Source organism: Zootoca vivipara, chromosome 16 (assembly GCF_965207765.1).
Source record: "Zootoca vivipara chromosome 16, rZooViv2.hap1.1, whole genome shotgun sequence".
NCBI classification, from domain to species: Eukaryota; Metazoa; Chordata; class Lepidosauria; order Squamata; family Lacertidae; genus Zootoca; species Zootoca vivipara.
This window is the reverse complement of record NC_142599.1, coordinates 14,868,713-14,896,078: the sequence shown is the minus strand read 5'-3', so window position 1 is coordinate 14,896,078 and position 27,366 is coordinate 14,868,713. Positions and strand designations below refer to the sequence as shown.

General features: G+C 46.5%; 2 protein-coding genes across 2 annotated transcripts in view; both read left to right on the top strand.

Annotated features, from left to right (window-relative positions):
* LOC118075809 (immunoglobulin lambda-1 light chain-like) overlaps window positions 1-27,366 on the top strand; it is a 380,578-nt gene that overhangs the window by 68,643 nt on the left and 284,569 nt on the right. The gene's annotated exons all lie outside the window — the stretch shown is intronic.
* LOC118079147 (vacuolar protein sorting-associated protein 29-like) lies at window positions 4,768-13,036 on the top strand. The gene is made up of 4 exons (XM_035103175.3): window positions 4,768-4,916; window positions 8,625-8,816; window positions 11,101-11,336; window positions 12,748-13,036. The coding sequence occupies exons 1-4, from the start codon at window positions 4,914-4,916 to the stop codon at window positions 12,863-12,865; spliced, it is 549 nt and encodes a 182-aa protein (XP_034959066.1). The 5' UTR covers window positions 4,768-4,913; the 3' UTR covers window positions 12,866-13,036.

Below are 27,366 nucleotides of genomic sequence, written 5' to 3'. Positions count from 1 at the left end.
ACGTTCTGGAAATATGTTGCTATAGGACAACTGCAACTATGTATCTGTGCATTCCCATTTTTGTTATAAATAAAAATGGTTACTTTTAAAGAAAAAGATGTGTTATTTCAGTTCCAAGAAATTGAACAGTTTAAAAGGACAGGGTAGAAAGAAAAAACTTTAACAGACAACTTTGACTCAGAATTCATCTTCCTGAATATCCTGAGCATGCTTGAGACGTGGAAGAGGCTACAGGAAAATTGCAACTCCCTCCCAGCTTTTCTTTTGCAGAGGATGCTCTAAACCAGGGTGGTCTAAAGCAGGGAGGTTAGAGGCCTGGCTGGAAAGCTTAAAGCCCACTGCAGAACCTCCAAGGGTCCCTATTTTCCAGGGGCATCCCTGATTTAGAGAAGCCGTGCCGGTTTCTGATTTGATCCCGGAATGTCCCACTTTTCCTAAGTATGCCCTTATTTTTATTGGAGAAATTTTGGAGGCCAACGGCATAGCTAGGCCACTTGGGTGCCCAGGGTGGTGCACACACCCTGCACCTGGGTGTGAAATGAGCCAGGGCAGGGCGCACTGTGCAAAGGGCAGCTGAGGGAGTGGCAGTGGGCAGACGTAAGCCCCACACCGCCATTTCAGGCAGTGTGGAGCCTGCAGGCGCCCAAGCCACCGCGTCACTCCCAGGAGAGACGTGTGGCTCGGGCACACTGCAGGCCCCGTGGTAAGTGTCGGCCCCTGCTGTGTGGCGCCCAGTGCCAGCCACGTTTTGTTGCGTTTGTTGACTGAACTAAAAAGCGGGCCCCATGGAGCAGCTTCCACTAGGTGTGATCCACGAACTGAGATTACAGCTGTAGGTTCATTCTTGTCTTCTGTCACTCATGTTCCAAGCAGGAACGGGAGAGCAACTGAATTCAGCTCATGCTTAAGGGCAGACCTACCCAATTTGTTTCGTGATTTTTTTTGGATTTTATTTTAAAAACTCTTATTTTTGCCATTTTGTCACCCCCCCCCCCCGGTGATGACACCCGGGGCGGTCTGCACACACCACCCACCCCTTCCTATGCCAATGTTGGAGGGTGTGGAGTTATTACCCGACCCCCAAGCCATCTGAAGGCAATCTTGTATAGCAGGGATGTCCCAACAGGTCTATCGTGGTCTACTGTTAGATCCCTGGGAGGTTTTGGTAGATCGCGGTCGATCGCTGGGTCCCTTTCTGGTGTTAAGTTAGAATCCTGTCCCACCCCCTTGGCCCACCCTCCACGATGTGCAGAATGGAAGACGGAGTATACTGATCTGTTGGTGGCTGGCTGTTCCTCTTCCTTCCTAAAAAAAAAAAGCTCAACAGCTTTGTCTTTAACTCACAAAAAACGGGGCTTTCCTCCTTCGTAAAACAAGCTCAACAACTTTGACCTGAACCCCCCAAAAGGCGGTAGATCACTCTCAGTTTTTAATTCTGTGAGTAGATCGCAATCTCTTGGGAGTTGGCCACCCCCTGTTGTATAGGGAAAGTTTTTAAAAATGTTTTTATATATGTTTCAAGCTGCCCAGAGTGTCTGCGGCAACCCAATAATATGTGGAGAAATGTTTTTTTTTTTGGGGGGGGGTGTTATGCCATTGTTGCTATATGGGTGATGGAATGAAGAAAAGGAAATGTCCCTGCCCCATAAGCTTGACCAATCGTGGCTAGGAGTGGCTAGGAGCTAGGTGGAGTCATAGATATAAATAAAAGTGTAGACATGCACACACTGGCCAGCTTTTGTTTTGACTTGAAATGTTCATTTTGGGCTTCTCAGATGTACGTAATGGCAAGAAGCAAGCAGGGGCAGTGCCAGCCCATAATGGTGGCCACCAGAGAGGTGCTGGAACTGCTCCCCAGCTGCAAAAAAACAAAAACAAAACCCACCAAAGGCTTCTGCACTGCTGTTTTTGCATTGCCCAATGCCATATTTTGATCCTTGGCGCACTGACTCCCCATCAGGTGGCCACTTCAAAATCATGGCACAGAATTAGAACTTCTCATCACCAACATCATAGCTGGTGACTCACATGCATGCCCCCCCCCCCCCGGTGCATGGCTAGCTAGGTGCTCCATCTACATTTCACTGCACTCTCGGTTCTGAAATCCCTTGGGTAACCCCTTCTGCACCTGCGTATTTATTCTGAACATCTGCAGCACAATATCCTGTGCAGGTATGGTGCGGTTTCCCTTTTAACATAGTGCATCTTGAACTTTTTCAGGCCCCCGCCTTGTGGTTTCTCCATAACCAAATACCAAAAAATCTACTCTACAGGCAAATGTGTGACTTTTCTTGAGCCTCTGATGGCTGTAGAAATGTTGAAGGGGTAGTAATAAATAGTTAAATGAATAAGTAAGTAAGTAGGCAGGTAAATAATAAAAATAAAAATAAATAAATAGGAATAAATAAATATCGGGAAGGTTTTAATGTTTGATGTTTTTGTATGTTTTATATATGCTGCAAGCCATCAAGAGTGGCTGGGGAAACCCAGCCAGATGGGCAGGTATAAATAAAAAAATATGAATAAAAATATATTAATATGAGTAATAATAACAACAACAACAACAACAACAACAACAACAACAATAATAAATGTAGTGGCAGTGGCATCATGTAGCCAGTAGGTGGCAATGTTGCCCCATACCTATTTGCTTAAGAAAAAAAGAGAGGCTACATTGAAAGCATCTTTCAGCTTCTGCTTTACACAGAAAGGTTCTAAGGCAGGGGTTCCCAACAAAATTTTCTCAGGGACCCCTCATCGAGCCGCTATTGTGACAAGGACCCCCATTAATTCCTAATCCTAGAATTAAAAAGTGAGAGCCAAATTAAGAGTCTTTTTATAACAGTCCAGGGAGGAGGGAGGGGAATGGAGAAGACAGGGTACCTGCGCAGTAGTGCACAAATGAAGCCGACGTGCGCAAAGCATCTTGGGGAGGTGAGTGTTAGTAGAATGCGTGTGCTGCCTCTTTGCAAAACAGTAGTGTTTGTAAAGCGCCACCTAACGGCATACAGCAGAACTACTGCCTCATCTAATTCTAGTTTTGCGCTAGACTCTGCTCATGCAGGAAGCGGCCAAAACAAAAAATCTGTTATCATACGAAATATATTTAATATATTTTTTATTCTAATAGCATCTTGCGGACCCCTCTGGCATAGCTCGCGGACCCCTGGGGGTCCCCGGACCACCTGTTGGGAACCACTGTTCTAAGGCATACAATTTAGTACAGTTGCCGAATAACCAGTTACTGGGAATTCAAAATGGGGAAAGCACTATTCCCACGAGCCTCTGGCAAGTCCCTGGGAGAACACTGGGCTAGATGAGCCACGGGCCTGATCCAATCATGTAATGTTGCCACCAAATCAGAAAAACACAGTCTCAGGGCACTTCTTCTTTAAATCATTTTTATTAGTTTTACAAATACAAAATACAAATAAATAAAGGATAATATATATATCTATATAAAGAGACGGTTAATACTTTAGTTCCTGAATCCAGGTCATAGGCTCACCCTATTCATACACAAATACGCCCTTAAGACAGGATTTGTAAGCGGAAAGACAATTTGCCTCCCTTACTGCAGAGGAATATCTGAGGTCATTGGGAGAGTCCAAATGGCTTCAGGATTGCTCTCCTGTACTATTTCAGACATGTGGTTTATATATTTATGTATGTGTTTGCCTAGTAAATTTATGAACATATGATTTTTATATATGAGGCCTTAGAATTCTTATAGCAAAGCTAACAGTCAGTACCAATGCCACCCCCCGGACTGGGTGGAAGTAGGAATGGAGGCTGAGGCTGGTGGAACAGTGCCTCAGCGGGTCCCATGGAGCAGCTTCCACTAGGTTTGATGCATGAACGGAGATTACAGGTCATCCGTTTGTAGGTTCATTCTCGTCTTCTGTCGTCCATGTTCCAAGCAGGAATGGGAGAGCAATTGAATTCAGCTCACGCTTAAGGGCAGACCTACCCAATTTGCTCTTCCCCAAAACAGCACATAAACCGCAACACGGCCTTCCTTTGAAATTTGCTGCTCCCTGAATTTCACAATGCAGTTATGCTCCAGCTGAGCATAACTGCAAGAAAGCGCATTTTCTAGGGTAAAGTGTGCATTTTTAAAATGGCATATATTCGTGAACACAACATTAACATTGCATTGTGTGAGGGGAAATTGTTTTGCAAAAAATAAAATAAAAATCTGCATATTAGGGGAAAGTGCAAACAAAGAGAAATTCACGGATGAATTTTCATAAGGACTTAAAAAAATTCAGAACAATGTGGAAATGTAGAGAATTGAATGGAAAAATGAGAAAGTGGGACGGACAGATTTGTCTGTTCCCACTGCAAAGTGGGAGTAATATCTATCTAGGGTTGCCATATTTCAAAAAGGAAACATTGTGGAACTTTTTTTTTTTTTGGAAGACCCAGAAATTGTTGGGATGCAGAATTGCAGAATCTCCTTTAAATATTAAAGTGGGTGTGGGGAATCTGTGATCCTGTGGATGTTGCTGAACTACAACTCCCATCATCCCTGGCATTGCCTGTGCTTGCTGGGGCTGATGGGAGTTGTAGTTCAGCGATATCCAAAGGGCCAAATGTTCCCCACACCCACTTTAATATTGAAAGCAGGTTCTGGATCCCAGCAAAACTGGGCTGCTCCTTTAAATGAAGCCCTGTACTAAATAACCTGCAGGACCAGGACCCCCAACTCGGAAGTGTTTTTAAAAAAGGGAGATGGATGCAAAAGGGCAGTAAGGGCAAGGGCAGTAGCTTCAGGGCTTGCATTGCACATGTGTCAGGAGCTCCGCAAACCTACTAATTTGGCAGCTGCTGTGGACAGCTTTCATTTGTGATTCAGTGTGTTTGCTTTGCTGTCTGCTGGAACACCAGGAAGGAGGTAGAAGTCTTACAAGATGGTGAGCAACGGGCAGGGACTAAGGGAGACTTTTGCATAGGGTTGGAGGGATGCTGCTGATTCGGGGGGTGGGGGTGGCCTTTTTCCTTAAGGAGGGAAGGGTGGTTTTGGTCTTCACAGCTGTACCAGGATTCTAGGGAGAGCTCTTATTCTGAGGCCAGAGCTTTTGGGGCTCTGGCTGGGAATGCTTTTTTTCCAGTGCCAAAGTTTAGCTCTCCTTAATGGTATGAAGCAACGATACCTTTGAGTGCAGAGAGAGTGTCTCTCCCTCAGAAAAAAAAACACCATCTGCCCACAGCTAACACAGCTCATTTAAACTCATGCTTAAGGGTCTACGGAAAGCGGACTTCTTGATCTGGAAGCCTCACTTCCAAATGATGGGCTGCAGTTGCAAGCGGGCTGTAGCTATAGGGTTGTGTGCACATGCCCAGAGACTTGTTTCCTCTTCCTCCTGTGTTGCATTCAAAACAGGCTCTAATGTCAAGCAAGAGAAGGCTTAGATTATGGAGAAGGAATTCCAGGTTGTAACATGTGTTATTATTCTCAGATAATACCTGAGTCCCAGCTGGCTACAGAACTTACTGCCTCCGTTTTCTCTTCCTGCTCCACTACCTACTTGCAAAGAGGCAAGGAATACATATGCACAGTTTCTGGATCAATACCATACAGTGGTGCCTCAGGTTACAAACACTTTGGGTTACAGACTCCGCTCACCCAGAAGTAGTATCTTGGGTTAAGAACTTTGCCCCAGGATGAGGACAGAAATCATGTGCTGGCGGCATGGCGGCAGCGGGAGGCCCCGTTAGCTAAAGTGGTACCGCAGGTTAAGAATGGTTTCAGGTTAAGAACGGACCTCCGGAACGAATTAAGCTCATAACCAGAGGTACCATTGTAGATCAGTGATGTTTTCCTCCAGATCCCACCAGACCATTGGGCATGCGAGCTGGGACTGATGAGTGCTGGAGTCCAATAACATGTAGATCTCCTCTAGGGATTATATGTCTGGGGTGTGTCCTTGAACGGCAACCATGCCTTTGGTTTGCCTGTATGGAGAGTGGGGTGTGTTTGGCCACACCCGCTTCTGCCACACTCACCCATTGGAGGCCAACAGTAGGGGGCGCCAGAGCCAATGACAGGAAGAGCCAACTAATTCTTGTTTAGTCCCCATCTTCCACCCTGCAGTGTTGTACAAGGGCAATACCGAGACTGAGGGGAAAGGTGGCACCCCCCCATATAGAGTCCCTCAGGAGATGTCTATCTGTTGGAGAGAAAGCAGAGGCCAACTGGAGTATCTTGAAAGCAAAGCGGCCACTAAGCCTGATTAAGGAAAATAAACTGTTGCAACAGGGCCCCCACCCACCACATGCAGGAGGGAGAACCCCAAACAATGGTGCGCAAGCCCCTATAAAGATTTTGAAGTTGCCCATCCTGTAGCCCAAGACCACCTCCCAACACATTATACATACATCACAAAAGGAGGTGGTCTCCAGCAGAAAGTTGAGAGTGTTGCTTCTCTCCTGTCTGCCAGGATACCTGATAATGCCTTGCTTGATTGCATTTTCTGGGTAGCCTGGCCATTCCTCTGAGATGGTAAATACTTTAGTTCCTGAATCTCTTACAGATATTGATAGTTTGCTCAGCTTAACAGATACTTGCCAGGGTGTATTCAAAAAAGGAGGTGTAAGCCCCTCCAGTCCAAAGACAATAGGAAAGCTTTTCCCATTTTCTTCCTCCTTGCAGAGAAATATTTGAGGTCAATTTGGGAGAGTCAAAATGGCTTCAGGATTGCTCTCCTGTACTATTTCAGACATGTGGTTTATATACTTACTTATGTATGTATGTTTGCCTTGTACATTTATGAACATTTATTCTATACAGTGGTACCTCGGTTTAAGTACACAATTGGTTCCGGAAGTCTGTACTTAACCTGAAGCGAACTTTCCCATTGAAAGTAATGGAAAGTGGATTAATCTGTTCCAGACGGGTCTGCGGAGTACTCAGCCTGAAGCGTACTTAACCCGAAGTATGAGTGTAATTGGTTCTGGAAGTCCGTACTTAACCTGAAGCGTACTTAACCTGAAGCGAACTTTCCCATTGAAAGTAATGGAAAGTGGATTAATCCGTTCTAAACGGGTCCGCAGAGTACTTAAACTGAAAGTACTCAAACCGAAGTGTACTTAAACCAAGGTACGACTGGTTACAGGTAGGTAGCCATGTTGGTCTGGGTCGAAGTAAAATAAAAAAATTCCTTCAGTAGCACCTTAAAGACCAACTAAGTTTTTATTTTGGTATGAGCTTTCGTGTGCATGCACACTTGGTATCTGAAGAAGTGTGCATGCACACGAAAGCTCATACCAAAATAAAAACTTAGTTGGTCTTTAAGGTGCTACTGAAGGAATTTTTTTATTTTACAAGGTACGACTGTATTTGAGACCTTAGAATTCTTATACAGTGGTACCTCAGGTTAAAAACTTAATTCGTTCTGGAGGTCTGTTCTTAACCTGAAACTGTTCTTAACCTGAGGTACCACTTTAGCTAATGGGGCCTCCCACATCTGCCGTGCCGCCGGCACTCGATTTCTGTTCTTATCCCGAAGCAAAGTTCTTAACCTGAGGTACCATTTCTGGGTTAGCGGAGTCTGTAACCTGAAGTGTCTTTAACCTGAAGCGTCTGTAACCCGAGGTACCAGTGTAACAAAAGACAGGCAGGGGATGATAGGTTGAGGTTAGTGGAGCAATGCTGCAAAGTTTAAACCTCTTTTGCAGCTCCTTCAGGGTTGCCGCCAAGCCAGGCATGTGTCTTTTGAGCGGCAAAAGGTTCCCTTCCCCTGCCCTAGAGGCTGCCAGGTATACAGGGAAAGGGAGAGACTCTCTATGAATTTCTGGGTCCCTTGAAGGGCGCTGCTAATATCTGCAACTAATAAGCCACAGGCCTCTGAAATGCAGAGCATTAGGCTGCAATCCTAAGCTCACTCGTTGGAGAGACAACTCTCATGGAGCCGACTGAGACGTGCCTCTGTGCAAGAACACGCATAGGATCCCAGTTAAGAGAGTCTTTCTTGAGTACATAGTTGAGTAGACTCAGTTAAGATTGCACACATTCCTTTCATTGTCATGTGATAAACTCACAAGATTTTGGCAAGTCTTTCCTGGTAGGTGCATACGTGTTTGCAGAACTGGGGCGATTAGAAAGATAAAGCATTGATGGAACAATGTCCCAGATTTTGCCATTTTTGCTCCAGCTGTTCCAATAAATAGTTTGTAAATTAGAAGTACTAGGACCAGATCACTATCTCTGTGAAAGGTTAGGGTGGAGGGTGGTGTTGTGAAATGCTACATAGTCCCTGCATTAAAAGTCACAGGGTGGGGTGGCGAGAACCTAGACTTTTCCCCATCTTGAAGTTTATGATAAATTTCCTTTTCCATTTGTTTACTAAAGCCCCTTTACCTGCTCTTCATCCAAAAAAGGCTCCCAGAGCCACTCTCGTAAGAGCCATATCATGTGAGATAGATACATGAGGAAGTGGGAATGAGGAGGGAAGAGGAAAGCAAGCGCACTCTTGAGGTTATCAGAATCTTACAATGACTGTCCTCAGCACTGTGGAGACTACTTGTACCTAGGTTCTCGTGTGAACAAGCCTAAAGTCTAACTTTTTTGTTGCTGTTGTTGCTTCTACTCTTCCCTCGCCGGGCTTTGAAAAAAACACCAGTTGGTGTTGGTGATTGGAGACCTTCATATCCCGCACCGATGCATCGGCCTCCCAGCCAAGTTCCGGAAACTCCTGGTTCCTGGGAAGATCCAGCATATCCTCTGCACGGGGAATCTCTGTACCAAGGAGACCTACGATTATCTACGGACATTGGCCGGGGACGTCCATGTGGTCAGAGGAGACTTCGATGAGGTGGGGCACAGTTTCAAAACTTTCTAACCTGCTACCAGTCTGGGAAGGGACACGGGTGGCGCTGTGGGTTAAACCACAGAGCCTAGGGCTTGCCGATCAGAAGGTCGGCGGTTTGAATCCCCGCAATGGGGTGAACTCCCGTTGCTCCTGCCAACCTAGCAGTTCGAAAGCATGTCAAAGTGCAAGTAGATAAATAGGAACCGCTACAGCGGGAAGGTAAATGGCGTTTCCGTGTGCTGCTCTGGTTCGCCAGAAGCAGCTTTGTCATGCTGGCCACATGACCTGGAAGCTGTACGCTGGCTCCCTCGGCCAGTAAAGCGAGATGAGCGCCGCAACCCCAGAGTCGGTCACGACTGGACCTAATGGTCAGGGATTCCTTTACCTTTACCAGTCTGGGAAGATGTAAATGGGGAGCTGCCCCCAAGTCACATTTCCACTATACATTTAAAGCACTGTGATACCCCTTTAAACAGTTAAGGCTTCCCCCAAATAATCCTGGGAGCTGTAGTTTCAGGGTGGCAAGAGTTGTAAGGAGCCCCTCCTTCGCCCGAACTACAATTTTCAGAGTTGCATGGGAAAAACCACTTTGGGAATTGCAAGGGGAATAGGGGAGTCTCCTAAAACTCGCAGCACCCCGAACAAACAAAATCTCCCAGAATTCTTTGGGGGAAGGCATGACTGTTTAAATACATGGTGTGGCCTATATAATAATGTGCAGCCCCCTCCTGGAGAATTATACCTGGGGGTGGGAGGAGAGACTGCTTCCTCCATGTACCTGTGTGGGCAGCCATACCACTCCCCCCATTCTTGGTACAATGTACGTATGAATCTTCCCCAATCCTAGTAAATTATTTATTATTTATACCCCGCCCATCTGGCTGGGTTTCCCCAGCCACTCTGGGAGGCTTCCAACAGAAAAATAAAATACAATAATTTATTAAACATTAAAAGCCTCCCTAAACAGGACAACAATTTCTCTGGTTGGAGATGCAAGATGATGCCTTTTTCTTTACTTTTTTCTAAAAATTATATTAAATTTAAATATATTAAATTTAAATATTATATTTCTAAAATTTACATTTTAGAATACAGTGGTACCTCGCAAGACGAATGCCCTGCAAGGCGAATTTTTCGCAAGATGAATGCGTCTTGTGATCTGATGATGACTCGCAAGACAAATTCGTTTTGCGAAAAATTCATCTTGCGAATCGCAGTTTCCCATAGGAATGCATTGAAATTTAATTAATGTGTTCCTATGGGCAAGAAAAGAAATTTCAATGCATTCCTATGGAAAACCGCAATTCGCAAGACGAATTTTTCGCAAAACGAATTGACTCATGGAATGAATTAAATTCGTCTTGCGAGGCACCACTGTATTCATTTAAGCAACCTTAATATCAATGACTTCCCTTCTCTTTCCATAGTACAATTTGCATATCATAAATCCCTGCATATTTTACAAAAACCAAACCATTCCGTATTCCATTATTACACCCATCAAAACTTATTTACACTCTTGAATTTATCTTAATGCTGCCCATGTTTTCAAAATATACACAATTTCCACCCATATATTCAATAACTGTTTTCCACTCTTCTTTAAACATATGTTCTCTTATTCTGTATGTTAGGTCCTCAAGCTGCACATATTCCATCACTTTAAGTTGCCATTCTTCTTTAGTTGGGACTTTGCTTGTTTTCCATTTTGGGGCTAACAAAACACGGGCCGCAGTAGTGGCGAAACACTGGCCTGTGAGTGCTCCAGTTGGAGAACAGCCAAAGGTGTCATGGGCTTTGAAGACACTCGAACTCAGGACACAAGGGAGAAACGTGCTAAGAGGAAGGCACACTTGGCAAATCCACACCAAGATCAACTCCCAATGTCCCCAATGTGGAAGGACGTGTGGATCCAGAATTGGCCTCCACAGTCACCTACGGACTCATTGTTAAAATCGTGTTTATGGAAGACAATATTAATCAGCTATGAGAGATCGCCAAAGAAGAAGAATATACATAAATAACCTTTTCTGACACCTGGGAATTTCCGTCTGAATTATCCCCAACAGAAAGGACTCTGGTTTTTTTTAAAAGTACTTTTAAGCATTTCCTCCCAATTCATTATGAATTATTTCCCAATATGCCTTTTTCTCAGGATTTAGCTCAGAAATAAATACACTAGAAGGAACCTGTGTGTATTTATTTAAAAATGACCTTGTATTGTTGATTCTGACCTGTGCATTGGTTAACAATTAACCACCTCCTCCTTTTCTTTTTCTTCCTTCAGGGAACAAGTTACCCCCAGCAGAAAATAATCCTGGTTGGGCCATACAAAATTGGCTTGATCCATGGCCATCAAGTTATTCCCTGGGGCGATCTGGACAGCTTGGCCATTTTACGCAGGCAGCTCGATGTGGACATCTTAATTTCAGGGCATACACACAAATTCGGGGCTTTAGAGCACGAAAACAAGTTATACATCAACCCAGGATCAGCCACAGGAGCTTACAATGCCTTGGAAAGGTGAGACGATTGATCTTTCAGCTGAGTTCTGACCTTTGATCCATCTAGCTCAGTATTGCCTACTCTGACTGGTAGCAACTTTCCAGGGTTGCAGGCAAGGTGTCAGGGCCGTCTTAAGCGCCCCTGGTGCCCTGGTGCGCCGGATCCCTCCGGCGCCCTCCCGCCCCGTTTCCCAGTGCGGTGGGTGGGCGGGCGCCGTGCACAGCGCGGCTGCCACAGGCGCTGCTGTGCAGCCGGCGGGCGGGCGGGCAGGCAGGCACAGCGCGGTTGCCGTGGGCGCAGCTGCGCGGCGGACTGGCCGGCCAGCGGGTGGGCGCAGCTCGCGGCACCCTCCTGGCGGGCTGGCGCCGTGGTGCCCTGCGCCACCCAGCCTGCACGTAGGGCTGGCCCTGCAAGGTGTCTCTCCCAGTCTTACCTGGAGATGCCAGGGATTGAACCAAGACCTTCTACATGCAAAGCAGATGCTCTATCCTTGAGGGAATGCATAATATGTGCATTTGTGAAATGTACAGTGGTACCCTGGTTCCCGAACAGCTTGGCTCCCAAATGCCACAAACCCAGAAGTAAGTATTCTGGTTTGCGAATGTTTTGTGGAAGCCGAACGTCCGTTTTGGCTGTCGGCATTGTTTCCGGGGCCAATCAGCCAAGCAGAATCTGCGCCTTGCTTTGTGAACATTTCCAGAATGGATTGAGTCGGGAACCAAGTTATCCCTGTACAGCTGGATCTTGCAACTTGAACGCCTTGGCTCCCAAACAAATCAACTCCCAAATGATCAAAACCCAGAAGTGAGTGTTCCAGTTTTCAGAAGCCAAGCATCCAATGGGGCTTCCGTGGCTTCCGATTGGCTGCAGGAGCTTCCTACAGCCAATCAGAAGCCGTGCTTTGGTTTCCGAAAGTTTTGGAAGTCAAATGGACTTCCGGAATGGATTCCGTTCGACTTCCAAGGTATGACTGTATTCTATAACCTGCCTATAACCTTCTTGTTTAGACATTCCTTCCCAGATGTTTAAGAAGCTGAGGTGATTTTAATCTGTTTTAACATTTTAATTTTTGTATGTTTCAAAGTATGGTTGTGATTTTTTAAATTGATTTATATTGTTTTATCTTTTTGTAAACCGCATTGAGGGTTTTGTTTTGTTACAATCAAGCTTCGTATAATTTTTTTTATGAAATAAAATAAAACAAATATTCTGCATACAGAAAATTCTGTAACCCTAGAATTCTGCAACCGAATATCTGAATGCAGAATTTTAGGGCCTTATTCCCTCCCTGCTTGGCTCAGACTGAGAGTGTACTTTGAAGAAAACCTGCAATGTCCTCCATTAATTCTCATCCATTAGCTGGTGCTGGTAATTTTTTTTTTGAGAGCTGCTGCAACATTTCTAACACAAATTATTTTGTGACTTCCAGAGACATCACTCCTTCCTTTGTACTGATGGATATCCAGTCCACCGTAGTTGTGACTTATGTTTACCAGCTCATTGATGACGATGTGAGGGTGGAAAGGATTGAATACAAGAAGTCTTAAATCAAGCTGCCTTCCACTCAGATGCTTCTTGCCACCGACGGTTTTGACCATTCATAAATGCCAAGCGGCTTTACATTATTGGATCATCTCAATGGGAATTTTGTGCTTGTAACTGCTTGTGATCTCTTTGAACAGAAACACGTAGTAGCAATAAACCTGTTGCAAAATGAACTATATTTCATTTTAAAAGAAAAGAAGATAGGTGTTTGGAAATGTCATACAGTGGAGTCTGGACCATTTGGGCAAATGATCCCCTCTCCCACCAACCTCAATCTGTTCTCAGCCAGCCTTTACTCTCTTGCCTTCTTACAATAACCAGTCCGGTGTGTGTGTGTGTGTGTGTGTGTGTGTGTGTGTGTGTGTGTGTGTGTTCCTGGCTATCATCAATCGGTTGGCTCTGCCTGCCACTGGCTCTCATAGCTGCCAAGTCTCCCGTATTCCCCGGGAAACCCCCGTTTTTCCAGCTGTTCCGAGCTGAAAAAACAGATTTTTTTGTTTTTCCCCGGTTTATTCTGGCGCGGTGGCCATTTTGGAACTGGGCAAAGCAGCATCAAAAGTCGCTTCTGAGCATGCTCCGCCCAGTTCCAAAATGGCGGCAGCGCTACTTCCGGCCTGCTACTTCCGGTCCGGTCCCTTATTTCTCCGACAAGAACTTGGCAAGTATGCTGGCTCTGGCTCCCTCTACTGTTGAACTCCCTGCCTTCTACCCTACCGGTCTCTGAGAAGCAGCCACTGCTGGTGATCTGTAGCATTCCATGCATATTTGCTTAGGATTAGGCAGTAGGAAGGTCTGAAGGGTGACAGGAGCACAGAAACGCAATATAGGCAGGAGAAACACTCATGTGTATCTGATTTTTTTTCATATGCATACACACACATATACAGGGTGAATCTTTTCAAGAGGCCCCATGGGACATGTGTACTCTGTATCCACGGGGCCTCTTTTAAAGGACTCACCCTCTATAAAAAGAAGACCATGTGAAGTGCATAAGTGTTGATCAAGGTCATTGGGTTACAGCTAATGATAGTCCTAATAATAATAATAATAATAATAATATATTTATACCCAGTGCTTCCCCCCCTAAAAATAATGTACTCTCATTTTGACTCGAGAGAATCACCATTTTATAGTTCAAATCGGGAAGAATAAATACAGTAAATGGAAAAACTACAAAGATTCACAAAATGTTTAGGGGTATGCGTACCCCTGCATACCCCCAGAAAAAAGCACTGTTTATACCCCACCCATCTAGCCGGGCCTCCCCAGCCACTCTGGGCGGCTTATAGCACAGAAAATATTGTAAAACATTAGACATTTAAAATTTCCCGATACAGGGTTGCCTTCAGGTGTCTTCTAAAAGTCAGATTGTTTATTTCCTTGACATTTGATGGGAGCGGGTGCCGCTACCGAGAAGGCCGCCTTAGGACCCAAGTTAGTCATGCCTATTAATTTCAGTGGGTCTGCTCTAGGTTGGGCTGGTTTTGGAGACAACACTATGAATAGAATCAGGTTTGCCCTCACACTTCTAATACCACAATGCTCTGGGGCAGAAATGGGAAGGTCTACCGATGTTCCTGCAGCCAATCAGCAAACAGTGCATATATTTGCATATTATGATGCATCACAAGCCCTGGACCCCTTTAAAGACTGAAGGAGAGGATGCCAGGCCAGAGCAAGCTGACAATTCACAATCTCCCATCATGCCGTGGCCCTTCTTCTCCTTCCCCTTCTCACTTACTGCTCAGGTGAGTTTGAGTTACGGTATATAAATTTAACTGGGCATGCTCTCTCTCTCTCCCCCCCCTCCACCTCAAGAAATATCCCACCCATCTCACCAGGTTGCCCAGCCACTCTGGGTGGCTTCCAACATACAGTGGTACCTTGGGTTACAAACGCTTTGGGTTACAAATGCTTTGGGTTACAAATGCTTTGGGTTACAAACTCCGCTAGCCCAGAAGTAGTTACCTCGGGCTGTGAACTTTGCCCCAGGATGAGAACGGAAATCGCGCGCCAGCAGGTGGCCCCATTAGCGAAAGCGTGCCTCAGGTTAAGAACGGTTTCGGGTTAAGAACAGACCTCCGGAACGAATTAAGTTCGTAACCCGAGGTACCACTGTATATAAAAACATAATAAAACACTAAAAACTTCCCTGTACAGAGCTGCCTTCTGATGTCTTCTAAGGGTTGTACAGTGGTACCTCTGTTTACAAACACAATTGGTTCTGGAAGTCTGTACTTAACCTGAAGCAAACTTTCCCATTGAAAGTAATGGAAAGTGGATTAATCCGTTCCAGACGGGTCTGCGGAGTACTCAACCTGAAGCATACTTAACCCGACGTATGAGTATAATTGGTTCTGGAAGTCCGTACTTAACCTGAAGCGTACTTAACCTGAAGCAAACTTTCCCATTGAAAGTCATGGAAAGTGGATTAATCTGTTCCAGACGGTCCACGGAGTACTTAAACTGAAGTGTACTTAATCTGAAGCGAACTTTCCCATTGAAAGTAATGGAAAGTGGATTAATCCATTCCAGATGGTCCGTGGAGTACTTAAACTGAAGCATACTTAACCTGCAGCGAACTTTCCCATTGAAAGTAATGGAAAGTGGATTAATCCGTTCCAGATGGGTCCGCGGAGTACTTAAACTGAAAATACTCAAACCGAGGTGTACTAAAACCGAGGTATGACTGTATAGGTACTTATCTCCTTGGCTCGGGGGTTGGCTATGTCTGCTCTTGCCCCTTTTGGCCTGCAGGGGGGAATGTTGGTTTTTCCCCAAATTCAATAGAATTGTGTCACCCAAGAGAGTCCTAGAACAGAGAGCGTTTTAGAGTGGTTCAGCTGCACTGGGCGTCATTGCCACAGGGGGCGCCACAACAAAGATGTTGAACAGAGCACGAGAGGCAGGTTGGGGGGGGGATGCCAAATTTTAGCATCACACAGTGTGCTGCTGACATTTGAGAGACCAACGTCTGCTAGAAGAACTGGGACCTACAGGAAGAAGCAAAGAAGGGAATTGTTTGGTGCCCTTTTCCTGGACTTCAGGAGATGCATGGCAGTAGTTGCATGGGATGGGAAGGGGAAGCTCTGAGGGTTAATGTGGGGGGGAACAGCAAGGAGTTAGTGAGCAGAGCATGCTGGGGTACATCCCCTAGTTTGGATGAATTCTGAATGTGAAGGATGCAGACTCTTTATATACTGTGTGTGTGTGTGTGTGTGTATGTGTGTGTGTGTGTGTGTGTGTGTGTGTAATTTTTATTAAATTTTCTGCTTTACAATTAAGTATATTCATTAATATAATATATTCACAGACGTGGGTGGTGCTGTGGGTTAAACTACAGAGCCCAGGGCTTGCCGATCTGAAGGTCAGCGGTTCGAATCCCTGCCCTGCGATGGGGTGAGCTCCCATTGCTCGGTCCCAGCTCCTGCCAACCTAGCAGTTCGAAAGCACGTCAATGTGCAAGTAGATAAATAGGGACCACTACAGCGGGAAGCTAAACGGCGTTTCCGTGCACTGCTCTGGTTCGCCAGAAGCGGCTTTGTCATGGTGGCCACATGACCTGGAAGCTGTACGCCAGCTCCCTTGGCCAATAATGCGAGATGAGCGCCGCAACCCCAGAGTCGGTAACGACTGGACTGAATAGTCAGGGGTCCCTTTACCTTTTATCAGGTTATTTACTCACATTGATGCTATTAAGGACATGATCTCACCTTAACAGCTGACATGTTCCACCCATAAATGGACTCCACAATTTTGATTTGCAGTCTTGGGCAAAGCGAAATTGTACTGTCATGTCCCTCACCAATCATGTGCAGCCTTGCTGGCATTCCCTAAGGAAAAGGCGGCTGTGGGCTGTGTTGTGAATAAGGTTGTGCTAACAGACGTCCGCAAAATGCAGAATGACCCAAAGTGGGCAGAGTGGGGTTCCTTGAAAACATCATGATCTAAAGTTCCTTTGGAATGACATGAATTTAAATGCGCACTTTAGATGAGCTCTGCTTAAATTATAGGTATGAAGGAAACCCTAGATTCCATTATAATTTCTGCTTGGATTAATGGGTAAGCTTTCAGGTTTTGGCTTTTCCCAAAACTTTGTAAGTTCAACGTTTGGTAATCACAGTTGTTGAGCTTCCAGTTCTCTGACCTGTGGGGGGAGAGGCTGGACCAAGTTTCCCAAATTTGATCAAAAGTGTCACACTCTTTGCATCACATTCACACACATGTATGTTCAGCCCCTATAGGGTCAGGATCCTTGTCCCGCTTCCTTGTACTTATTCATGCGTCAAGATGAAACTTACAGCTATCTCTCTGAGTGTACCTGATATAAATTCAATTCCAATTCACTCCCATGTACTGTAATTAGCCATCTATCCACATGACCCGAAAGCTGTCTGCGGGCAAATGTCGGCTCCCTCAGCCAGTAAAGCGAGATGAGCGCCACAACCTCAGAGTCGTTCGCGATTTGACTTAACTGTCAGGGGTCCTTTACCTTTACCTTTTTTTACCTAGCCTTGGAAACGTTTGTGAATTCCCATGTCTGGAGGAGGAAGAGCAAATTACTGTATTGTTTCCACAATCCTTCCTCACCTGTTTATATATTTCTTTCCTCCTGTTCCAAAACACTGTCCCACCACGATTGCTTTTAACTGGTTTATCGGGTCCTCCCTACCAAGGGGGCATGCGTTGTGGTGGGATCCGGCAATCAGGCCTAGGTTTTGGGGTGGGACAATTGGAGCGGCCACAACACCCTATTGGTGGTCCCGCTAACAGGGGTGCAATTGGGCTATGGGCATGCCAATCAATGGTCAGAGGCACCAATATATATTCCCTGCACGTGGCCCTGAGCTTTTCTTTCAGGTCTCAGTGCATCGGAACACCCGCCAACCTCTCCCTAATTTTAGGACTTGCGCTTGACCTTGCTATGCTGTCGTGTGTTGCCTGTGTTTGGGACAGGGGCACGGCAGGAATTTCCCCCACTTGGCTGATTGGCTGGTGCCATTTGGGTTTGCCTGCCATGTAGCAAATTGTCACAACTTGTAAGGTTGGCAGATAGGCTCTGGTTCTTGTTGATGGGGTGGCAGGATTCCTAGCCATTCCTAAGGGATGGGTATTCCTTTAAAAGGAATCCAAGGACTCATGGTTGGTCTTCCCCGTGTGGGATTGTGCCCTGAGCTCATCTGGGGGAGGCGTGGCAGCCCCCCCCCCCGCCTGCCTCTGTCCCAGGTGTTCACCCAAGGCTGACTTATGGTTGCTGCCCAGAGTCAACGCGGCCTGCAATGCTGCAGAAAGCTAGCCGAACGAGCCTATGCAACCGCCCCATTGATTTGTAATCAATAAAGTTGTGGCCTAAATTCTGCCAAAAACCAAACCAAGAATTGGAGTCATGTCTGAATTTATTTCTAGGCCAGGTTAAAGGGTCTCCACACGCAACTTAGAAATGCTTTAGAACCTGACATTTTCCGCTTCTGTCTGTAGGGGGAGAAGTTGGACCACCTTCCCCACATTTCATAGAATTGAACTGCCATGGAGAGCACCTGCAGAGCCAACGAAGCAGGATGCAGCTCAGAAGGACCCTTCTGCTCAGCTTTCTACCTCTCCAGCTGCCGTTCCTATTCATTTGTGCACAGAAATCAAACCATAACTGTCAGTGTGCACACAACAGAGGCCGATGCAACCTCACTCCCAACCGATTCACTTTTGCCTCATTCTTTGGAAAGTTTTGCGATACCGCAAAGCCATGGAAGGAAGAGTGCAGTCTATGATTGTTTCCAGGAGAAACTTATATGTGTGTGTGTGTGTGTGTGTGTGTGTGTGTGTGCGCTTCTTGTTTGTATTATTCCGAAATCAGCACTGCCTAGGCCAGGAAGTGGGAAAATGGAACTATTCACACCTTGAGAAAATTCACTAAGCCTTTCCTTTTAAAAAGTGTTTGGCATTAATGATGAGAAAGAATAGCCTTACATATACAGTGGTACCTCTACTTACGAATAACTCTACTTACGAATGTTTCTACTCACGAATGGAGCTCCGTCCGCCATCTTGGATGCGGTTTAGATAGGATTTTTTTCTACTTACGAATTTTTAGATAGGGTTGCTTCTACTTACGAATTTTTTCTCCCAATGCATTCCTATGGGATTCGACTTACAATTTTTTTCGACTTACAAATGTGCATTCAGAACGCATTAAATTCGCAAGTAGAGGTACCACTGTAAAGGTAAAGGTAAAGGGGCCCCTGACCATCAGGTCCAGTCGTGTCCGACTCTGGGGTTGCGGCGCTCATCTCACTCTATAGGCCGAGGGAGCCGGCGTTTGTCCGCAGACAGCTTCCGGGTCATGTGGCCAGCATGACAAGCTGCTTCTGGTGAACCAGAGCAGCGCACGGAAACGCCGTTTACCTTCCCGCCGGAGCGGTCCCTATTTATCTACTTGCACTTTGATGTGCTTTCGAACTGCTAGGTAGGCAGGAGCTGGGACCGAGCAACGGGAGCTCACCCCGTTGCAGGGATTTGAACAGCCGACCTTCTGATCAGCAAGCCCTAGACTCTGTGGTTTAACCCACAGCGCCACCTGGGTCCCTTAGCCTTACATATATTCCTCAACAAATGTTACATACATTTCTTACTGAGACATTCGCAGGTCCGTGGCAGAGCATCTTCTGGTCCGGAGCTCTGGCCCGAGTCAGAAGAGTCCAGAAGGTGTTCTGGCGTCACCTTGCTGACTCACACCAGAGTCAGCATTTTTTGGTTCAGATCTCTGATGTGAGGACTCATGTCAGAGCACTGGACCAAAAGACAGACATTCTTAAATGCAATCCGAAGTGATCCCAGAATGTCCCACTTAAAACAGGACTGTTGACAGCTATGATGTTAGTTCTCTGGGTTTGGCTACCACTCTTTTCAGTGCTGCTCTTAGGGTGGAGCTGAGGAACCTCTTGGTTGGGCCCCAAATAAAACCTCCCTGGCCTCCCCATTTCCCTAGGTCATTCCCTTCTTAAGCCACCCCCTCTCTCCAAGCCACCCCCTTACCCTGAACCCCACTTTGCCGTCTCCTCCAGTGTTTTCAGCCATCCAGATTCTGATTTTGAGCTCTGAAAATGCCTCGATTGCCTGGAAATGAGGACTTGATAGTGGGGTGAGAGTGCAGAAACTATCCTATGGTACAAGAGTAACAATCTACAGGGGTTGCCCTGAACACTTTTTGCCCCACCCAGCCTAGAAAATTGCCCAGGTGGGGATGAAGTCCTCTGTCGGAAATATGTCCCCCACTTCTGAGTTAAAGCTGGGGCAGCTTTGCCTGGTATCAACAGAAACCTGGGCAAGCTTTTCAATTTCTGATGCCACGTTAAATACCACCTGGTCAACTCCTAAACCAATACTTTCTAGCCAATGCCGGTCAAACTTCTCTGGAATTTTGAAAGGGAAAAGCTCTGTATATCTGTCTGCCTGCTCCTCTATGCAAATACAAGTAGATAAAGAAGTTCTTGCAGAACCAACCAGCACAGAGCCAATTTGCATGAAGGAGTCATTGGGTATTTCTGGGGGACTTCAGAGAGGATGAAGAGGATCCCATCTAGGTCTCTTTCGGAAGGGAAGCCAGACTCGTTTAGAGAGCTCACCATGGCCTGGCCTCTGTTCTTCCTGGCACTTCTCAGCTACTCCTCAAGTAAATCCCCCACAATTGTCTATAGATGCTTGATTTTAATTTCTTTTTGCTTTTAACTTGTTTTTAGCTTTTATGAGTTTTTTGTTTTTATATTATTGTAAACCATGGTGATATTTTTTTATGAGACAGAGGAATATGAATATTTTTATAAATAAAAGTATGGAGGATTTAGTGAACACAGGCCAAGATCAAATCTCTTTTCACTACGTACTCATCATAGGAACATAATGCTTTTATGATATTTGTGTAACTTAACAATGTCATGATTTATTCCCTCTTTGTTTTGTAAAGGTGTCACTTCGCAACCAACAGTGACCCAACCTGCTTCTTCATCTGTGGCCCTCGGCCAAACAGCTAAATTCTCCTGCACTGGCAGTAATGGTGGTAGCTGGTACTACTTTCAGTGGCATCAACAGAAACCTGGACAGGCTCCTCGCTTGGTGGTCAGTGGGACCAGCAGGGGAGAAGGAATCCCAGATCGGTTCACTGCCTCTTCCTCTGCGAACCCTTACTATTTAACCATCTCCAACACCCAGGCTGAAGATGAGGCAGTATATTACTGTCTTGCTTGGGAAGACAACAGTAAAAGGTTTCACAGTGGTTCAACCTGACTGGGAACTGAGACAAAAACCTTTGCTCTTCCTCCCCAGAGTGAGAAAACCAGAAGCACTCAAAAACATCACTGGTCATAGTTGAGCGTTCTTTGTTTTTGACAGGAATGTGTGATGATACCAGGTTATTTAGTCACATTGATGCTATTAAGGAAATGATCTCCCCTTAAAAGCTGACATGTTCCACTCATAAATGGATTCCACAATCTTTGATTTGCAGTCTTGGGGAATGCTAAATTGTAATGTCAAGTCCCTCACCTATACTTTGCAGCCTTGCTGGCATTCCCTAAGGAAAAGGCTGTGGGTCTGGACTGTGATGTGAATAAGGTTGTGCTAACAGATATCAGCAAAATGCAAAATAGCCCAAAGTGGACAGGGTGGGGTTCCTTGAAATCTGGAAATCATGATCTAAATGTCCTTTGGAATGACATGAATTTAAATTACGGTTACAGGTAGGTAGCCGTGTTGGTCTGGGTCAAAGTAAAATAAAAAAATTCCTTCAGTAGCACCTTAAAGACCAACTAAGTTTTTATTTTGGTATGAGCTTTCGTGTGCATGCACACTTCTTCAGATACTGAAGAAGTGTGCATGCACACGAAAGCTCATACCAAAATAAAAACTTAGTTGGTCTTTAAGGTGCTACTGAATGAATTTTTTTATGAATTTAAATGTGCACTTTAAATGAGCTTTGCTTAAATTATAGGTATGAAGGGAACCCTAGATTCCACTATAATTTCAGCTTTGATTAATGGGTAAATTTTCAGGTTTTGGCTTTCCCCAAAGCTTTGTAAGTTAAATGTTGGTAATCACAATTGTGGATCTTCCAGTTCTCTGACCCTTGACCTGTGGGGAGAGAGGCTGGACCAAGTTTCCCATATTTGATCAAAAGTGTCACACTCTTTGCACCACATCACACACATGTATGTTCAGCCCCTATAGGGTTAGGATCCTTGCCCCACTTCCATGTCCTCATTCATCAAGATCAAATGCCCAGCAATCTCTTTGGGTGCAACTGATACAGATTCAATTCAGACTCGCTCCCATGTGATTAACCACCTATCCAAACCTTTGGAAACCTTTGTGAATCCTCATATTTGGGGGAGGAAGAGCAAATTATTGTATTGTTTCCACAAGTTGTGTTTCTGTGTGAGTGTTTCTGTATATATTATTTCCAAGAATAAGATCTGCATTGGACAGAATGTAGCCTACTGAAATTGGTTCTCTTGTTATATTTGGAAAAGTTACTATAGATTCCTAACTTCTGGGGGTGGAAAACCTAAAGACCAGAGACAAACACTGCCCCCCCCCAGTCCTCTGCATTTGGCCCTTAAGATTCTCCCCAGGAGTCCCTGGAGAAGAGGGGTCTCTTTATATGGCATTGTGTTTGACATCCCTTCATAATGTGGTAAGCCAGTTGTCTTGCATTTGAGATCCCTCCCTGCTAATTCTGTTGCATTGGCCGATGGGCATCTGCCCCAAACTGCTATCCTGATGTCATCATTGCCCTTTTCCTTTCTATCCTGGCCAAAATACGGACCACCCACAGCACCATTATGAAAATATGTCCTTTCTTCATTGGCTTCACACTAACACAAGCAGCTAAACAAAGAAGTTTTTGCAGAACCAATCAGCACAGAGTCCATTTGCATGAAGGATCTGTTTGGTATTTCTGGTGGAATTCAGAAAGGAGAAAGACGATCTCATCTAGATCTCCTTCTGAATGATAGTCAGCTCACCATGGCCTCTCCCCTGTTTTTCCTCACACTTCTCAGCTATTTCTCAGGTAAGGCTATGGAAGTTTCAGCTGACATAAGGCAACATCAAAGCTATTTCCACGATTTGCCTATCATAGGAACTTCATGCATCTGATATCTGAAAGCACAGAAGATGTACTCAAGTCATGATTTCTGTGCTCTTTCTTTTGGTAAAGGTGTCCATTCACAGCCAACTGTGACTCAGCCGGCCTCCCAGTCTGCGTCTCCGGGTCAAACTGTGAAATTCTCCTGCACCAGAAATGGTGGCAGTAGCTGGGGTTCATTTCACTGGTATCAACAGAAACCTGGACAGGCACCCCGTTTTCTGTGGTATGCCTCCAGCACCCGGGGAGAAGGGGTCCCACATCGCTTCACTGGCTCAGAGTCTGGGAATATGGGATACTTAACAATCTCCAACATCCAGGCTGAAGATGAGGCAGTTTATTACTGCTGTAACTATGAGAGCAGCGTGAAGTTCCACAGTGGTGCAATCTAATGGAGAACTGAGACAAAAACCTTTCACTGCTCTTTCTTACTACAGTCATACGTTGGGTTACAGACAGGTTGTGTCTTTTCAGCTTGCGTCCTGCGCCGGACACGGAAGTACCCCAACCACAGCTGCCAAGTCTCCCGTTTTCCCGCTGTTATCCCGAATAGAAAATAAATCCCAGAAATCCCCCGGATTTCCTACCTGCCAGGGAGAATGCGCCCAGCGAGGAAAGAGCCACCTCTATTTTGCCCAGAGAACCCGGCGTCCTGTTTCATTTGTGTCACTCATTCACCTGCACTCTCTCCCTTTTGCTGCCTCCCTCCTCGCTCTCCCTCCTTCCCCTGACCGGGTCACTCGAGGACACAGGCCGCCTCTTGCCATGGGAAGCGCCACAGCCTCGCCGGCGTCTCGCTTTTGGTCTTCCGAGGCTGCGATTAGAAGGTGAGGCCCTCCTACCTTGGCGCCCCCTGCCCGGTGGGCCGCCCTCTGGCCCTCCTCCTCCTCCCTGTCTCTCCCTTCCCCTTCCCGGAGGGGGTAGCTTTGCAAAAGCGAGCGCAACGTGGATGGAGGCGGAGACAGGAGGCAGGCAGGAAGAGAACTTCATAACTCAGCAAACGAGGAGGCCCGGAGGATAGAAATGGGAGTTTCTAATGATGTGGCCCAGGAAAGCGAGAGAGAGATTATGTGTGTGTGTTGCACGGGGTTGGTCTAGAAGACCCCGGGTCCCCTCCTGACTCCGTGGTTCTGCTTCTTCCGAGGGGAGGAGGAGGACGTAGCGCCTCTCATCTCCTGCACGTGGATCATTAAGAGCTGATTAGTTTCTCCAGCGGTGATGACAAGTGCGGTTGGAAAAGGAAGTGCCTCGGCCAGGACAAAACCGCAGAAAGCGACTACTTGGCCCCCTTTCAATATGATTAAAGCGGATTAGTCAGCCCTCATTGAGCTGACAGCTCATGAAGTGTGATGATCCCGTGTTGTTGCATTTATTGCCAAGGGCTTGCTCCCCTCGCCACCTCGGGGTGGGAATGGGGCTGGGATGTGCCCATACCACAAGGGAAAGCTGGCTCTTTCTCTCCCAGCCCTGTGGGCAGGAAACAACACTTTATCCAGAATTTAGTAATGTGTGAGTGGGCGGGGAGGCTCCATTTCGGGTGCCGCTCTGCCCATGTCTGGGCACCGGAAGTCACTTCTGCGCATGTCCAGACATGCGTAGAAGTGACTTCCGGTGCTGCGCCACTGCTGATCCCGCATTTTTCAACCGGAGACTTGGCAGCTATGACCCAAACGGGTTACTTTTGGGGTTAGGGTTGCAAACATGCCTCCCGCACAGATCACGTTCGCAACGCGAGCATCCACTGTATAGTGAAGCTTGAATCACTCAAGATCATAACTTCACATGAGTAAGTTTTGTAGAGAGATGCCCCCTCCCCTATCAAGCACACCCTACTAGGTTGGCAGGAGCTGGGACAGAGCAGCGGGAGCTCACCCAGTCGCGCAGATTCGAACCACTGACCTTGTGACCTGGAAGCCCAAAAGGCTCAGTCAGCAGTGTAGCTCGCTGCTTGGGTGCCTGGTGTGTGGGCGTGTCCTCCAGCCAGCGGCGGGGCGATCCCCCCATGGGGGCAGGGCGAGCCTCTCCAACGCTTGCAGCCTCTCCGCCGCCTCCCTCTCAGCTGTAGGGTGGCTGAGGGAGAGGCAGTAGGAAGAGGTAAGTCCCACACTGCCATTTCAGGCAGCGTGGAACTTGCAGGTGCCTAAGCCACCACGTCACTCCTAAAAAGTTTTGTGAACCTAATTCCCCTCCCAAAAAACTCATTTTGTCACCTCCACCTTAGTGACGACACCTGGGACAGGGCTCACCCCCTGCACCCCGCTTCCTCGGCCACTGGGCTCAGTCATTTAGTCCACAGTGCCACCCACATCCCCGCTTTCCATTTATACAGACAGATGTCAGTAGTAGTTCTGGCTGTCTCCCCCTTTCTGGAAGCACGATTCCCCAACACCAGTGGTTTTTAACCACTGTGCCGTGGTACCCTGGGGTGCCTTGAACGATAGTCAGGGGTGCTGCGGGCAACACTGGCTCCATCCCTCTTCCCTCCCTCCCTCTGATGCCCTCTTGTGTCTCTGCCTCTCCAAGGCTTGCACAGCTGTTTGTTGCAGCTGCCCTGGCTACAAGCTCCCCAGGCGAATGGTGCCTCTGGGGCTGGCCAGGGGGTGCTTCCCAGGACCCTGTGGGGCAGCGTGAGAAAGCAACTCTCTTTGGGGTACGGTGAGGGCAGCTTAGAGACCATTGGCTGCACAGTTGATGCCAAGAAGAGAGGAGAGGAGGGTGAGGGAAATCTCCAGAAGGGAGGGGACTTGCAAGGGGGTGGGGGGCTTCTGGCTCTGCAGGCAAGGGGTGACCTAACGGGGCTCCTGAGCCCCTCAGGGTCCTTGCAGAAAGAATTTATTTGGTCAAGGGGGCCGTGGACTCAAAAAGGTTGAAAACCTCTGCCCTACACACACCCAGATCCCAAAATACAACTGTTGACAAGGTCCCAGATATTCAGAAGATATCCATTCATCATCCTCTCCAGATCCTGGGGAGCACTTTGCAATGTCATGTGAAAAATGCGAGGCAGGATATTTGTTGATGCACATTGTAGAGCGAAAGGGGAGGCAACTCAAGCCTGCAGTGAGCAAAGAGTTGCCCTATGTTGGACTGACGATTGCTTCCTTTCCAAGAAGATTGCTTAAAAGGAAATACTGTAGTCAGTTCTGCTCTGGTAAATCTGTTCTTTTTTAAAAGTGAGTATTTTATTGCACAATATTATACACATCTTTTGGGATGATCAGAGCTTCAGACACCAGGGGGAGATGTTGGATCAGTTTCTCTACATTGGACAGATTTGCACCTGTAGTAAAAAGTTACACAGATGAGCATTTGATTTGGGTGTTACTCATGTATGGAACTCCAGTGCCTGCACACAACTTGATCTGCTTTAGAATACACCCAGGTGACGAAGGAGCTAAGCCAGGCATCCCCAAACTTCTGCCCTCCAGATGTTTTGGACTAAATTTCCCATCTTCCCCGACCACTGGTCCTGTTAGCTAGGGATCATGGGAGTTGTAGGCCAAAACATCTGGAGGGCCGCAGTTTGGGGATGCCTGAGCTAAGCATTCATCTTGAATGGGGCCTGGTTCTGGCTTTGTATTCCTCTCTCAGATTTAGGACCTGATCATCAGTGTTTAATGGCTTCGGCCCTTCTTTCTATATCTGTAGGACAGGTGACAAACCTTAGGCTCATGGGCGAGATGTGGCCCTCCTGGCCCGTCTCTGGCCCTCAGAACTTGCTTTAAATCAAGCCCCCTTCCCAGGCTACTACACCCCTAAGAAGCCCTGCTCTGAGACCTCCCAAAGGGCTTTTTCCTGCCAGGAATATCTCCATGAATTTTATAGTGCCTTTTGTTCACTTTGATGGAGTACAGAGAGATGTTTGGATAGGTGTGGAAGATGGCGTTACTGTCTTCATCTTGTGCAACTGGGTTGATTTTATGAAATTGCCTCTCAAAATCTACCTACAGATGGAGCTGGTTTTGAGAACACATGAAACTGGCATGAATCCATGTCTCCCTTGTGAGTCTGGGGGTGAACAAGGGATGCTATGGTAGCCGATCCCTCTGGCCGCTTTTGCAATTCTGGGGAGCACTTTTGCTGCAGCACAAGGAGCAGCCTGGAGAATGAAGATATCTTTGCTTTCAGGTTTTCCTGTGCAGCTTCAGGACATAAATGAAACATAAATGAAACACACAAACATTGTTTTATGATATCCTTGATATTGTATGTGGGCTGGAAGTGGTCTGTGACCGTAATTATAAATTCATTCATTCACACAAACATCCTCCTTCCAGACTAGGGCTGGGGGGAAAAATTCAGCCCAAAGGCCGCATTCCCCCTTTCAGGGTCCCCCTACAAGTGGTATGCATACAGGAGTCAAAGGGG

Coding starts and splice junctions, on each gene's coding strand:
- LOC118079147 (XM_035103175.3), top strand. Junction 8,817..11,100: donor TCAGAGGAGACTTCGATGAG/GTGGGGCACAGT, acceptor TTCTTCCTTCAG/GGAACAAGTTACCCCCAGCA. Junction 11,337..12,747: donor GCTTACAATGCCTTGGAAAG/GTGAGACGATTG, acceptor TGTGACTTCCAG/AGACATCACTCCTTCCTTTG.